The sequence below is a fragment of the Rhipicephalus sanguineus genome, chromosome 9 (genome assembly GCF_013339695.2).
Source record: "Rhipicephalus sanguineus isolate Rsan-2018 chromosome 9, BIME_Rsan_1.4, whole genome shotgun sequence".
Lineage (NCBI taxonomy): Eukaryota > Metazoa > Arthropoda > Arachnida > Ixodida > Ixodidae > Rhipicephalus > Rhipicephalus sanguineus.
The window spans coordinates 23,342,380-23,358,887 of NC_051184.2; the positions used below are offsets into that span (position 1 = coordinate 23,342,380).

The 16,508-nt window shown below is 50.0% G+C and overlaps 1 protein-coding gene across 1 annotated transcript in view; it reads right to left on the minus strand.

The window, feature by feature from the left end:
- Positions 1-5,398, minus strand: part of LOC119404750 (uncharacterized) — an 89,976-nt gene extending 84,578 nt beyond the window's left edge. Inside the window, exon 1 of the mRNA XM_049419002.1 lies at positions 4,503-5,398. Coding sequence (XP_049274959.1) covers positions 4,503-4,719 — 217 coding nt within the window. The 5' untranslated portion in view covers positions 4,720-5,398. The remainder of the gene's footprint in view (positions 1-4,502) is intronic.
- Positions 5,399-16,508: the final 11,110 nt, after the last annotated feature.

The window sequence follows — 16,508 nt, forward strand, 5'->3', positions numbered from 1 at the left end:
CTCACCAACGCAAAAGGTGACTTCAGGTTCCGACATATCGCCGGCTCTATATTGTCACGGGGTCGTGACGTCGATGAAGGCAGCACTCGGCGTATGCAAGATGAAACTCTTTATTTGGCCGAACTTGTGGCCGGGAAACTGAAAGTTGAACTAGAGCGATACACACTGAACACTGATTGCAGCGAACAGAGCCTGGGCCGTCGAAAAACTGATCATGGCCTGGACGCGCCGTCTTTTGTATACATCATGCATCGAACTTTCCAGCCTTATCACAGGTAGTTGCGCAAGCTCTGGAATAATCTTGACTATTCGCGTCATGTGCGCCATCTTGACAGAATGATCTCCCACAATCTGGAATGTTCCCAGACATTCTGGCGCGCCCCGCGCAAGACGTGCAACGGACGTGCACGTCTTGATCACACGTGCAACGGACCAGTTACGAAAACATAGCAGAAGAAACGCGCGTGGCAATATCGACCGACAGTCAGTCTGACGACGTGACCCGGCTAGCAAACAGGCCTCTAGACACTGTCTTGGACCGGGCTATCACCTTCATTCGATGCCACAACCACAACAATCACCTGAGGCTCGCCACTCTCAGCGCACAGTGTGTGCATGCGCACGTGCACGACCTCGAAAAAGACGCGCCGCTCACAGAAACTGGCGTGTTAGCACTTTCTGAAACCTGAAGCGATGAGCCCACTGTGTCGTCCACATGTGGGCCGATCTCGGAGGCACTGCAAGGACACGGGAGGTGCAGAAAGCTTCCAATGTCTCTGATCCCGGAGGCAGTCCAAAACCACGTTGGGTGCAGAGAGCTTTCGAAGGAGGGGGGGGGGGGGGGATGATCAATAGACTCGAATAAAAAGAAGAAGAAGATGGCTTTCGGCTCTGAGTCGTCTTAGGCAAATGCATAGGGTACCATGTGACGTTTTCTAAACCAAAGATCCAGATGACCGACCACAACGGAAGACTTGAAGTACGTCATGCTACGGGTGAACCTGATATGCGTTCGCGCCGATACAGTGACTTCACGCTGCAGATTTTTTTTACAACGTATCGAATTGAGCCCCATTTCATTCAGATACGTGGAACGGAGCTGACAGAGAACGCAATTGCGGCGCCCCCCCCCCCCCCCCCCCCGAGCTTGCACTTACGAGTGACGCGAGTGTCTTCGCGTCACCATAAGGCGTAGTTTGCTTTCTTCTGAAGCCGCGATGTATAGCTTCCCTCACACATTCACCCGAGAGCGAGACGGACGAAGGCATCACGTCACTCACGGGCGTCAAGTAAGGAAGCGACAGGTGCGCTCTCTGTCAGTTCGGCTTCGATGTTATTTGTCAAAGTGAGCACTATTCATATACGCTGTAAAAACTGGCAGCGTCAACTTCATTTTCGACGGGAAAGCATATCTTAGCGCGAAGCCCTTGAATGGTGAAGAGCGGTGACTTCTAACCGGTGTCTTGGCCTATTCTATTTGCTCACTTGTAATATTCTACCAGCGCTGTTTAGCACTGGTTAACATTTACCAATGGTACGTTGGCACAATTGCTAGGGGTACATTCGGCTGGCCGTTTTCGATCGCCCCAGAACGCTCTGACGACGCGCGTCTCGTTCGACTGGTTGAAATCGAACGCTCTAAAATACGTTCCGCTGGTCCTTTCAGAGCGCCGCGCTTCTCGCGGAGCGCTCTGACGCGTTCCCATTTCTGAGTGCGGCCGATATCTGATCACGTGACTCCCGCGGCTCTTCTGTCGTTTTTGCCTCTTTCGGTGTCAGATGTGTCTGGCGAGCGACTGCAGCTTCGGCTCGCACAGGCGTGCGAGCCGAAGGTGCACTTCTCATGGCTAGGATCAAGAGCAGGCTCCGCACTACTGCAGTCAGAGTCAGAGCGCATTGGCGTCCAGCCGAATGTTTCGTAAATGCCGGCTGATGTCCGGTAATGTTGCCTAAATGATGGGTGGCGTTGGCTAATTATGACTGGTCCACATTGGGCAGCCGGTGCGTAGACAGAAGTTTCTTTCGGGCAGGGCGGTCCAACCACCCTATATACATGTTCGTGCGTGTGTATATAGGGGGGGGGGGGGTATCTAGATGTTCAGCCACCCGAACATACCCCCCCCCCCCCGGTCCCCCTGCTACGCCGGTGTTGGATAGTGTTGGCTTACTGTGGGTAAATTTCGGGTAATGATGCCTGCTTCTGCCTGATTAATGCTTGGTGCCATATGAGCTAAGGCTGTTTGCCAATGCTGGCGGTAGACAGCAAGCGAGACAGCTAAGGGTACATCGGTCATCTTAAGTCTCATTCCACTTCGCAAGCAGCCGGCAAGACAGAGAGTTTCGCGATGACAGCGTCAGAGACGAATACGATGCAGGCTACCTTGCTGTCGAAATAACTGTGGCGGCCATGGGCGTCGGCAGGGGGTTGCAAAAGGAGAACTTGCCGCCTCCCCCTCCATAAGCGACACGAGCACTTACACCCCACCCAAGCCACACCAGTGTAATTCAGAATGGTATGCGGCAAAAAGCTCGCGACGCCAATCCATAACATTTTTTTTTATCGAAATGGCCTCGCAAGAGTCGCTCGTCTCTCGGCACTGCTGTGTTTACACAATGATAGCGAAGGAGCACCGTGAGGGCTCGCGCAGATTAGCACAATCGAATCATTCGATGATATGAGACAATGGCGTATTGCCCAGGTTATATATAAGAAGTCACGTAGCTTTCCGGACCATACACGTAGGCTGACCTCGCGGTTCGCAGCCAATGTACGCTGATGATACCCAAGACTGGGCGCCTGAATCAGTTTCATAATCAGGTTAGATTAATTTATTCATGTTGATCAATTACTTTCGCTGATGGCGTTGGCGTCTTTTAACACCAGATATGATTGCTAGCAGTCTTCCGTGCCAAAGCCACAATATGATAGTAATGCACGCCGTAGCGGGGGTTCGCTCAAGCGTGAGCACACGGGTGTTCATTTCGCCGCCCATCGAAATGCGGCCGCCGTGGCTGGGAAGAGAACCCGCGCCGTACCTTTCGGCACCATAAAGCACAATGTATACAATTACTGCTATGTCGCGTTTGATCGAAAGCGAACTAACTGAAATTAGCGACGTTCAAGTCTCTATTTCATCGAAGCTCAAGCTTCGATGAAATAGAGACTATAACTAACGACATTCAAATGCACGAGCTTAGGTGGAATAGAGACCAGAATTCTTTATACTGTACTTCATATCAACAGTTTGTCACAACATCCATCGCAGTTAGGAGTTACACGTCACCGCAGACGTAACGCCATATATACATTGCAATAAGGAACACCCCAAATAAGCATTCTTCTTCCCTCGTACCATGACTGAATGTAATTGTATAATTGAATGTACATCACAACATTCATTTATTTATGTTTCTCTGTTTTTAATACGTAAAAGTCTTCATCGCCAAGATTATTTTCTTTATATGTACAATCTGTCTCTGCGCCTCTGCGCTGTACAGAGAAGAGCTATGGATCAAGCTTGACCTACCAAAGATATCAACAAGTCTAACAAAAGTACGACGACTTTTCTTCCATTTTTTTCCCTTGCTTGCTATATTGCAAGTTCCTGTAGATAATCTGAATCCCGTCGCGGCGTCCTGGATTCTACCCCGCTACCTTGCGCAGAGGCAAGGACGCTACCCACCGCTTTGCCGCTACGTTGCGCTGGTTAGCTCGAGGAGCCGGGTTCGGTACCGGACGCGGCGGTATAGCGTCACCATGGTTTCGAAATGCAAATAACACTCGCGTATTTGGATTTAGGTTGGATATTTTTGTTTGTTTCGTTCAGGTGCGGAACATTTTTTTTTATTTAACCGGTAGGCAAGGGATGATGTACAGACTCTGCTTCGCGCAGTTAATTGTTCTTTTTTTTTAACGTTCTTGCCCTCACGCACGACTCACGCGGTCCGCCGATAACGGTGATAACGTGGACAGTGAGCCGCTCGGACCGCCGACGATGAGAGAAAAGCATTACTACTGGTTCCTGATAAAACGAGGTAGGCGTACGGACACGTACAGTCAGCGTCAGAAGTTTAGAGAACACGGGACACAAGGAAAAGCTTAATCTTCCCGCTGCTTTGTAAGGCAGCCTTCAATTTAAGTCGTCGGCCTGTTCTGAAACGCACTAACAACACGTAATGAGCAGTTTGACCGAATATAGTACAAATTTCTGAGAAATTTAAAGCTTTGTCTAACCTAAGGGCATCTAAACTTTTGACTCTGACTGTACACAAGAGAAGGTCTCTTCTCCTGTCCATGTGTTTGCGCACCTACCTTCTTTTATCATGAATCTGTACCAAATAGCTCAAATTGCTGTCGGTCTAAATATTACTGGAGTAGGTGATCTTTATTCTACAATATGTACCGGCCGAAGGCCCTCCGCCAGCAGTTGTATGGATACAACCAGGTGACTGCGCACACGTCCACGTTACGCTACTCAAAGCGTGTGCAAGGATGCGCTCACCTCCGTCCACGTCGCATGGCGGCAGCGAAGTCGGTGAGCTGTCATCTTTCGTCAATGGCACGAGCTCCGGCGCTGCGTTCAGCGGCTCGAGCAGGAGTGACAGTAGCAGCATCGTCACGGCAGGGATCGCGGCACGCTGCCATGTCCTCCGCCGCCGGCCGCCGTTGCATCCCGTCGCACAGTGACCGCAGCGCGTCGGCGACACCGCGATCATCATCACTCACTAGGCACACGCAAAACACACATTACTGTCGCAGTAGTAGTAGTAGCTGTCGGCGTAGTAATCCACGCTCACGGCATTTCTTTATGTTCTCTCGCACGGTGACCGTGTACTCCGATAGTCGTCCACAAGGAAGCCGACGAATACCGATCGCTAAAACCCACTGGAGCGAGACTTCCCGATTCGCAGCCGTCGACGCATCCACTGGCAGCGGCAGGGCGCGCGCCGCAGTCGGCGATTCTCTTCAACGCCGCAGATTTTTTTTTTCTTTTTTTCCGGAGGTGTCGAAGCCCACAGGTGCACCAGAGATGACAACGTCTAACTACATTCGTTCGCGCGCAGCGTGAACGAATGTAGCACGGTAGTTAACGTGCGCACGTTAATCCGGCGACGTTAGCGTCCACGCACCGTCCCGGCAAGCTGGCGATCGTCGTTCCGCTACGAACGTTCTGAAGCGTCCACGAACCTCGACATTATAGAAGTAACACAAAGAAAACACAGGAAAGAGAGAAAGGACGATCGGAGGCGTTGCGCCGATCCTCTCTCGCTCGAGAGATAATCGGTGCCGTGGAAAGAGCGCCTGTCTCCTGCCGACGTCGTCGAAAGCTAAAACCCTCCGCGCTACCCTCGCTGGCTCGGCGATTTGCCGCCGCCGCCGCTTGTCGCGCTTTGCCGTCGTGAGAGGTGGACGACTCGGGCGCGCTGCTGCTATCTGCAGCAGCGCGGCTTGCGCAGCCGAGCGTGCTCAGCTGCAGCATCGGGAAAGTGTGACGCGACGACGCTGCACACGCCCGCCGCGTCGTCATGTCGGAACGACGCCGTTCCTTCTCGGCGATGTAGGAAGCTGCCGCAGCTGCTGTGCATGCTCACACGCGGCGCGGCGCGGCGCTGCGGCTTGGGAGACAGTAGGGAGCCTTCATGTGTTCGCGCCCGGAGGGGGCGCGCACACATGAAGGCTCCCTAGGAGACAGCTGTCGCTGGACTGAATGATACGTGGGTTACAAATCCTTTAATAAGAAATCCTTTAATAGGAATAAGTTTGAGAATTGGGGACCCAAAACACTGGGTCCCCGAGCTCATAGGCATGTGCAGAGTTCCCCTTCAGGGGGGACGAAGGTTCATCGCACCCCCCCCCCCCCTCCCTATTAAGTCAATAGGCAGTTTTCGGCTTTGTGTTGGTTTTTCGCGCAACTGCGCATGCGTCGTACGCTAACCGCTTGTGGGCTTCCTTCCGTTAAGTGACTGAAATAGCGGGCCGCAAACGCTAACGCTAACTTAGCGTACGCTATTCGAAAGCTGCCTAATGTATGGGGCAGACTCTGCGCCCTCCTCCTCTTAGGTGACTAGGAGGGCGGCCGCTCCACCGCCCCCCCCCCCCCCCCTCTGCGCACGCCTATGCCCAAGCTGCTTTGGGTAGGCTGCTCTTGCGTTCGGAGAATCAGCAGAGTTTGAGAATTGGGTCAAACGCAAGCTGTGTTGGGTCAAACGCACGGGGCGCCTCACGTGGCGAAATAAAAATCATACGAGACGCGGGCTATAGACGGTTTCAAGAGTGCGATAGTAGCAGCACGTGTTGTACCCCAAGAAACTTCCGGTTCTTCATTTATCACTCTCTAACACCGTAGCGGAAAGCGTGTTTTTAAGTTATGTCAGAGTATGGAAAGACCCTTTTTCCGCCTTCAGATAAAAGGAAGGCGCATAAGTTAATGTCACTGATCCCGTTGATTGGGATATCAATCGCCGGGCGGATTCCAAGGGCGGACGTATCGGCCTCCCGAGACGCACCACGAAAGCGCGAACAATTTAGAGTTGGTCCTTTTAGTGCGCCAGCGAACGCCGGTTGTGGTCCAAAGACCGAGTCAGAGCCGTGAGTCGACAACACAAACGAAATATATTCTCAGTTGAGCCAGTACAAACATCACAAACACATGCACACTCGGCTGCTCCAGTTACAACTTCACAATATAACTCATATGGTGTTAACACAACGGGAACTAAACAGACAGATCTCGCGCTACAAATGCAATCTTATGCATTACAATTATTTAAGAACAGTTAAAGTCCTGAATATTCGACGGCGTATCCAGTCCACAATTCTTGGACGGTACTTGAATGCTTCTCTTCCAGGAAACACTCAGGCTTACTCCAACGCGGATAGTCGTTGTTCCTTCCGTCGTCGTAACTCGTCATGGCTCACACGCCTTCATCATCCCATTCTTCCAGATCGACTGACCGCACAAAATCATAAACACGTCTTCTTTGGCTGACGGAGCCACACTCAGCGTAACTTCGCCATCTCCGGACCGACTGACTCCCTGACTGGTCGTCGAAGCACGCTTTTATCCCTTCTCCCCCGGGTTCCAGAAGCGTCAGGAGTGTTCTCCGGCGTGCAGCACCGCCAAAGCTAGGGAAAGTACGAGATTTCTCTCGCCAGTTCTACTCGCGGCGGCGTCGCTCGGCGTCGCGTCATGCTTTCCCTCTAGATGGTTCTAGGCTTTGTCGGGCGTTTGATCTGGTTGTCTGCGTCTGGCTCGAGTGGGTGAGGGGGGAGCGCCGCGCCGGCGTCTTTTAATACTTGTTTTTTTTTCGTTGTTCGCGCTTCTTGGGCGAGCGGCTGGTGCTGCCGTTTGAAAGTGGCCGCGCGCGCGCTTTATTGATGCGCTTGTTTGTGACAGTTAAGGACTAACTCTTATAATGTTGGGTATAGGTTAGAAGCTTCTTTATTTGAAATATTTGGCTAGGCACAAGGTGACAAGTGTTGAAAATCTGCGGGCTACCCGCCAACGCTTTTGTCCCGGCCAATGCTATGTCAGTGCACGAAACCGGAAGCCGTCCAGGGTTTGTGTTTTTAAACAGCGAAACCGTCTATACCGCGTCGTGGCCCGCGCTGCGTCTGCGTCGTGTTGCTGGCGACACAAGACTCCTTGGGTACCCACGCTAGTTCTCGATTTTTGGGTCTTGGGTCAACGCAAGCGCAAGAGCGAAATGCGGCCGCCGCGGCCGCATTTCAATCCCGTGACCTTGGAGTCAGCAGTCGAGCACTATAACCACAACTAACCGCGGCGAATTGCAAATCCCTTAACCTTACACAAAACTAACTCCAATTTGAGGACCTGCTCAGAATCGATTTGCAATATTCAGAGTCCATTTGCTTTTAGTTGACGGTCAGTGCCACGTGGCCTTGCCATATGCGAGTCTGCTCGTTAGCGCACCTCCTCCCAGATGGCGTACTTATCTCCTCGATTCTAGAGTCACTGTATATGCTACCTTTAGGTAGCAGAGTTGCGCATCTGTCTTCCAACGCCGCTAGCAACCATGCATTGCGGAGAAGCTGCCGCTTGGGCCAATTTTTTTATTTCTCGACGCCGCCGCTGCAGCGAACTGAATTAGCGCTAGCCATCGACAGCCAATGTTTATCGCCGGTCTTCGACACGCCAGACAGGTTAATCGGCGACACGGTAGGCATGTCGCCTGCAAAAACTAAGTGCGACTTCATCGCATAGCTGTGGTTGCTAGCCGGACCTATGCGGAACTCTGCTACCTAAAGGTAGCATATACAGTGACTCTACTCGATTCTAGAGTTACTTTATATGCTACCTTTAGGTAAAGGTAGCATATACAGTAACTCTACTCGATTCGAAGGTCGCTGGATGGAATGCCGGCCGTGACGGCCGCATTTCGACGGAGGCGAAATTCTAGAGACCCGTGTACTTAGATTTAGGTGCCCGTTATGGAACCCCAGGGGGTCGATATTACCGGAGCCCTCCACTACGGCGACCCACACTATTATATCGTGGTTTCGGGACATAAAACCTCGACAAGTGTTATATTGTTATTACCTCCTCGATTAATACCGGTTTCACGCGGGCACTTTTAATAACAATCAAGGCCGATTCGAATTAGACTCGATCCGGATGAGGTGGTGCTACATGGTCAATTTTAATAGCGATCGGGCCCGATCAGGATCTGCCCATCGCGATCTCGCTCCGCTCTCAGGTCGCGATTTAGAGACGTCAGCGCCAAACTTGATCCAGATTAGTTTGAACCGCGTAAGCAGCGAACATTGTTGATACCGATCAAGAAAACCGATCCAAATCGGCTGTGATCGCTATCAAAAGCGCCCATGTGACGGGGGTTATACCTAATCGATGATGTACTTAATGGTAGTTGAGTTGAGTTGAATAAACTTTATTTGCCCAACGGTTGATATTGTACCCGGGGCTAGGCTGCCAGGGATCCACCATTCGAGGAACATCTTTCGAGGTCCTCGGCGATGGCCCTGGCCCGCTGGACGGCCCACTCCTGGTCTTCGGGGGCCTCGCTGAGAAGGGCGGTTCGCCATCTCGTAGATCGATTGTTATAGATTGTAGTTCACAGCCGCACGTGTTTCGCCCTTTTAGCACCTCTCTCCCATCCTTTTCCTTCTTTCTTTTCATTCCTCAATCCGCTTCACACCGCGTAGGGTAGAAAACCGGGCTCTCGTCTGCTTGAACTATCTTCTTTTCCTCCCTTCCCTCTTCTGTCTCGTAGGAGTTATCAGGGTCCCGCGTAAGAGGGAAGAGGAAGCGGGCACAAAAGACCGATCATGATCTCCCCCCCCCCTCAATTTTTTGCCTGCTTGATGTACTGTTCGAAACATACAAACACGACAAAAACTCACTTGCGCAAAGTGCATGATCTATCTCCAATGAAACATGGATTTTAACAGTCCACATTTCAATTCAGCAGCGACGCTATACATGGAAACTAGAGCCAAGCGCTTTTATGCTGCTGGCATGAATAGAACACAGCTGTGCGCACAGTCAGAACAGTCTCAGGCATAGCAGCGAACATTTGTTGGTCGTTCACTTGTCGTCCGTTCAGCTTCAGGGTCTTTCCCATTCCCAAATCTGCCGCAGGAGCAGTAGCAGACTGCGCGTTGACAGTCACATACTTGAACGGCTGAGGAGTACCCAAAGCTTGCAAATAAATGTGCCCTCAGAAGTCGCTAGGTAAATGAACATTGCGATGAAACGCGTTCTTCTTTTTACTTTTTAGAGCGAAAGCCTTATACTTCTCGGCCTTGAAAGAAATCACGGCGTGAGCACAAGGGTGGTACAAAAAAATATCACGTGGCCGAAGGTGTGCATACGGGCAGGGGGGGGGGGGGGGCGAGGCAAAGTCTGCCTCATACTTTGACTTAATAGGGAGGGAGGGGGGCGCTGCGATGAACCTTCGCTCATCCTGAAGGGGAACCCTGCGTACGCCTATGCACGTGACCTCTCAAGCGTGGCTCGAGGCGGGAACTGCGCGCTCACTTCTTCATTACGGAGTTTGCGTGACTAAAATGTACAAATTCGTGACTTGGCCTACGGCTACGTAGTAATGCGGTAATGGCACGCGATGTAAGAACGCTGAAATCATTGCCTATAGTCTATCACAACCTAAGAATCAGGCCCGTAGCCTGATCCCCCCCTTCTCCCGGAATATGCATGGAGGGGGTGTTTTACCTAAAATAAATAATGAAAATAGGCGTTTTTCTCATATAGTCAAGACCTTCAGCAAGTGCCCCTGCCCTCCCTCCAGAAAAAAAATGCCTGGCTACGGGCCTGCTAAAATCAGATGCAACCTGCGCCTTCGCATTAGCGTGGTTCTGTTGTTGAACACCTGCTCGCTGCGCAGACGGCCCGGGTTCGATTTTCACTCGAGCCCGAAGATTTTTATTTTTTACTTTCTTTACATCTTTCTCGATTTTTCGGTCACGGACAAGATGATGATTTTTCGGTCCCAACCAACGACGCCGTCACCGACGCCGGAATTTCTGCGAAACGAGCTCTTTAACGCTGTCGCGTTAAAATTCGTCGTCCCTGCTTAAAATATTACGTTTCCCCGGCCAGTGATGTCTCTATCCGGGCTGAAGTTTGCCAGGAAGTTTCGCGACCGAAAACCAGCGAAATGTGTGTGTATGGGGAAATCACTTAGCTTAAATACGCAAAAAGGTACTTGACGTCATGGAAATGAGCTAGTGCAATTGGATGGGACATGTATAGCAAGTTTTCTCTGGGTGGGATAGTGATCGACGTGGGCGGAGCTTATATTTATTATTGGGTTGTAGACGGCTATAGTGGACTGTGTGGTTGGCCGAAGAAGAATGAAATGAGGCGCATTTTTACGTGACGTTTCAGTCTTCAATGCATCGTCATCAAGGCTTTCGCAGTGGAGTCGTCTTAGCGATTGTGTAAGAGACCCTCGGAACGTTTTCATTGTTACACATCAGGGTAGGTAGCCACGGCAGCTTGCCGGGACGGTTGCAAAATATACGAGCAATTGCAAAATATGCGAGCAGCAAGCAATTACGGCACGGTGGTGAAAGCTGCAGCAAAACTTCCGTGCGGACTTTTTGATTCATATTGAACTACTGACGTGCTGCGCAAGTACAAAAGAAAGAAAGAGATAGACACTACGGAGCGCTCAGTCAGTCATACCTTTCAGCGCCCCAAGGGCACCGATCTCGCTCGCGCCTGAAACGGAATCCGTCGCGCGCTATCAGCGCTAACAAATAAAACGAGTTTTGACGAATCGTCATGTTCATGTAATATATACTTGTACATGTTGCAGCAGTGGAGAAGGAACCAGCAGTAATCACTTCGTTCATATATGTAATTGGTTACGGTGACCTATTACTGTCGCAGAATATAGCAACGGAGAACTTACTGAATTAATGGAAGTACGACTTTATTTCGATATCCGGCTAGGTGCTGGTCCGGGCTAGACCGCTCATATGGAGGACGGATGACCTTGGCTTCCAGTAGCCTCCCTGGCCTGCTGGATAGCCCAGGTTCGGTCCTGTAGATCGCCATCGCTCCTGTATAGGTTCTGGGGAGTCTGTTTGCTGATTGGGGCACCCCCATAGTATGTGAATTAAGGAGGCTTCTTCTATTTTACGTACTTTACATATTGAGTCTGGGTAGAGTTCTGGGAACATCCTGTGTAGCTGAACAGGGCTGGGATAAGAGTTAATCTGCAGCTTGCGCCACTCTGTCGAGCGTTTCAAATTTGAGTGACGCGGAGGGAAAGTTCGTCTCAAGTCTCGATGGTGGTTTGTGTATGCTGTGTAGCTGGTTAGCCTCTCTTTGATTAGCAGTTCGTTTTCGGCAGCAGCATCGAGCTTACTGAACTGTATAACCGACTATTTCTGCGTTACTGACGTCCCCCGCCTTCACACGCCCTTTGAGCACTCGGCTCTTGCATAAGACACTAATTATGTTTATATATAGCTGATGCCATTTATATAGGTGATCTGAATGTTTGACATACATTTAGTGAAACCGGCTGGCCAGCGAGAAAAAGCGCTTACAAAGAAAAAAACAACAAAAGGAAATCAACGCCAGTTAACCCCAAATGAAAGCTGTACGAACTGCGGATCATTGATCCCTTGTGTTTCCGTTGTGTTTATCTTGCGTTTATCTGATCTTTTCTGTTCTTTTTTTTTGTGATTACCTTATTATTGCGATAGCAATTATATGGACAGTCTCGGCTTTGTTTTGCCGTCGCCGTCGCCGCCGTCATGCACCGTATATGTATAAGTGCGTGACGCCAACGCGAGACACGAGACGACGGTAGGGCGGTCCCTTAAACTACTACGCAGTTAAAAAGCCTCGTGAGTTCGGCCCCTGATCTTTAGTGTGTGCAGAGCGAGTCTTAGTTGACAGCACTACACCGCTTTTTGTCAACGTAGCTTCCGCAGGGCTATCTATACCTGCGGGTGTGAAGAGTACATAGTGGATACACCCTACAGCGGTGATTCCTCCGCGCAGCCTTTGTTGGGCTGCAGCTGAGTTGCAACACAGAACACGGAACAGGGGACCGAGTTGCGCAAAGCACGGCGTTGCCTAACGTCGCGAGTTGCATCACTGGTTTACTCTTTTTGTCTCGACGCCAAAGCGACCGCTTTCTGAGGCATTCACGCCACGAGTGAGTCATGTGTGAAGAGCACATCGTCGTCTAATCGAGCGCATCTTCGTTAGTGAAACGGTTTATACATTCAAAGTATTCTATGAGGCAACGACTGCCCTATTAAAGGGACCCTAAACAGCCCCTGAACTTGCAAAGAACGAGTGCGTTCTTCTCTGCTGGCGCTTCCCGTCTTTCGGCCCAACTCGTGACGCCAGCGGTCTGTTCACGTGACGTCATGAGAAAATAAGCTCTCGATTGTTCCATATACGGAGGATATCATTTGTAAATAGCCTCCTGCCCTGCTTTGTCATGCTTTGTCATGTAGTCTATTGCCCTTCTGCCATGTCTCGCATGGGTATCGTTCACGATCGATAGATTTCACTTCGTTTCGTGCGTTTTCGACGGGGCAAGCGGAGATAACAGCGTGCAGCCGAAAAGCACGAAGTCCTGATAGGCTTAGCGCTTGGTGCTGGTATTGTCCTCGTGTTTTACGAAGAAATAAATGGCGAAGAGGAGGTAGCACCTGTACAAAGGGCAGTGAGGGTGAGAAAGCAACCATCTCTCGTCTTTGAACTCGGCTTGATGTATAGGAGCCCTTTAAGAGAGTGACTTGCGTTTCTCACGCTAAAGTTAGGTCAACTTACTGCGGTTTTCGGGTTTATTGTAGTTTCTTAATTTTGGAGCACGTTCATCTCACGCTCTGTCACAGGTAAACAAACAGAATACGTGCTACGTTCATTGAATAGAAGCAGATAGGACATACCGTAAAAGGGAGTAAAGTAATGGGAAATACGCACTTTTTTTGCCTTTAAGAGTGCGTCTGCACGCATGCATCACGCCTGAGACATGTGCTAACTCATTCGAGCCATGCCCGGATGCGTGTGAATTGAACGTGAGCATAAATGGTCTTGTAAACATATGTGGGTGATCCCGTGTATTTCCCTCCTGTTTCCTCTCTCAGCTACTGAGGCCGAGGTCGCGGGTTCGTTTTATGACTCATGGCGGAAACTTAAACAATATGTATAAGCCGGTGGTTTGCTGAAACGTAGGTGGACGTGAAAAATTCCCATGTAGCCGAAGTTGCATATTCCAGAGCCGTACATTTTAAGGCGAACTCCTTAGACGCCTCATCAAACACCAAAAGTGACCGATCGGCGGCGTCAACACGAGTGGTGCGAAAAATCATCACGTGATGACGTCATCATGACGTCACATGATGACGTGATTACATGACATCGTCGCTTGTTCAAAGGTGGGCCAATCCCAGAGGCAGTGCAAAATCACGTTGGCTGTAGGAAACGTTCGTGTGCAGAGGGATCAGTACAATTAGTGAGAAGAAAAAGAAGATGGCTTTCGCCTTCGAGTCGTCTTAGGCAAGTGCATAAAGGATCGTGTGACCTTTTTAGGCGTCTGTCGTAGCGTCTTTGTTGCCTCGAGAGTCAACAGTAAGCAAATAAGGACGTTTTATAATATCAAGCGATAGAATCGGCAAACTGAAAAACTGATGTTGTCTCTTCAGCGAGGGTTGTTGCAGCATATTTGAACCTTGGGCGTTTAATGCCTTCGCTAATATTCCTACCCGTCGGTGGCTACACTTCGGAGGTCGAGCTTTGACCTATTTAGGAAGCCTGAAGAATGCGATTTCTTCGAAGTATGTGATCTGCCAAAAGTTTGGACGGTGAGTCTGCGTTTCACAAGCGCAGTTGTCGATCGTGGGCACAGAACCACAGCTGCACGATGCTTGCGGCATTTCGAGGGCTCGACTACGTTAAACTTTCTTTGTGTCTGCCGGGAGCTTTCTTCCTTTTCAAGCAAAGCTTGTTATGAGTTACAGATATCGGTGGCGGCGGCGACGTCGTACGCAAAAAACCCGGCGCCGGGGAATGTACAGAAATGCGACTCTCGAAGATGCTCCGGTCACGATCACACGCGCCCACATCCAAGAACCATGGCAGACCTACAAGCCCGCATCGCTACCCTCGTCACATGCGTATGTTTATATGCGCCGCTTTCCAATAGGGAATCCAAGCTCAACTTCGCGCGCGACGCTCGTGCGGCCGAGCTATGCGTTACTGGGGATAGACGCTGCCGGTGAAGGCCGTTTGTCGCCGGATTTCGCAGAGGCGGCGGCAAAGACACGTGCGCGCATGCGTGCCTCCTCCAGACCGGAGCCCTGCTGGTCAGCATTACTTACATTGTCACGCACCACGTATGCAATCCGAGAGCTCTGCGCGTGCGCGGAAGCGGCACGCGCCGTGGGTACTCCCAGTTACGATAAGAGCAGTGGCGCCACTCGACGTTGCTTTGGAAGCCTATAGCTGATACTCTCTCGATTGTGGGCTTGTTGGCGATCAGCCGTTTCTGATATGGCATTCTGATCTTTTATCGAGGTCACTTGCAATTTCAGGTTGTCGCACTTCATGGATATGAACGCATGACCGTTGTTGTTGCCTGCAGCAACTGAAGTGTTGAGCTGCTAAGGAAATGTACGAAGGTCCATTTTCAGGCAAGGAGGAAGCAGAAAATTAGGAGCGAGCATTGCGCCATGTGACAGAAAGAAAGAAAGAAAGAAAGAAAGAAAGAAAGAAGGAAAGAAAGAAAGAAAGAAAGAAAGAAAGAAAGAAAGAAAGAAAGAAAGAAAGAAAGAAAGAAAGAAAGAAAGAAAGAAAGAAAGAAAGAAAAAGAAAGAAAGAAAGAAATGATCAGGCACGCGCAAAGCTTCACTTGCCCCCATTTTCCCGATTGGGCAAGCGCGCCTGAATTTTTTTTTCACGCCATATGGAACTTCGTTCATTTATTGGCTTTGATGAAATCGTTCCACGTGAACGAGCGCGTTCAGAAATACGCAGATATATGTGCGCAATCTGCCGAAATCCAGTGTGACGTATTGTATTTTTGCGAGCACCGAAATGCGATGACGAAGAAGGGGCCCAGAGACAAAGCTTTTATTCACGGCATTTATTCGGTTACATCAACGAAAGGATACCATGCTTGCGTAAAAATACAGACTCGGGAACAGGCTGAGCTTTAACCACGGGCTCAGCGAGACAAAACGATTGTTATTCGCACATATTAGCATTGACGGGAACATTGCACTGGCCGCGGCAAAATGAAGCATGCTGCAACAAATTATCTATAGACACACTCCCGACAACGCCCGGTCGCAATTGCGAGCGACAGCGTGATGAAACAAAGCACGCGAAAAGCGTTATACCTTGCATTGCAGAACTGATAGCGAATATTGATCATCACTGACCTGATCACGCAGTTATCGAAGGTAAGGGGATGAGGTATTTCGATACCGATATTGATGGCCTGCCACCGGTGAGTATTCTAGCCCTTATCTAGTGCACAGCGATATTTTGACGATAAACACCAGAGGAAGCTCTGGGCTGATAGAACGTAACTATTCGATTCCAGTGCTATACTCCTTTTCATCCTTCGCAGCCTCGCTATGGCTCCGACTTGATCTTCGATCACGTGATCACAGTGGCTGACCGGTCGTGATGGGTGTATGATAAGAAAGGAATATAACCAAGCTGAAGGAAATTCCCTACGTTATACTGAAGCTCGTTACTGCCGCCTATCCATATTACATATCTTTAAACCAAGGTACAAATGCTTGCAAACTGATAACAAGTAAGCAAACGCATGTTCCTAATAACTACATATTGCTAAGAGTCAACGGATTCAAGTTCCTAGTGCATTCGTAGCTACAGCTATACTTCTATCCTGATATCGACACTATTATCTGTAATATAATAATAATTGTTGGTGTTTTACGTTCCAAAACCACGATACGATTATGAGCGTCACCGCAGTGGATGGCTGCGGAAATTTTGACCACTTTA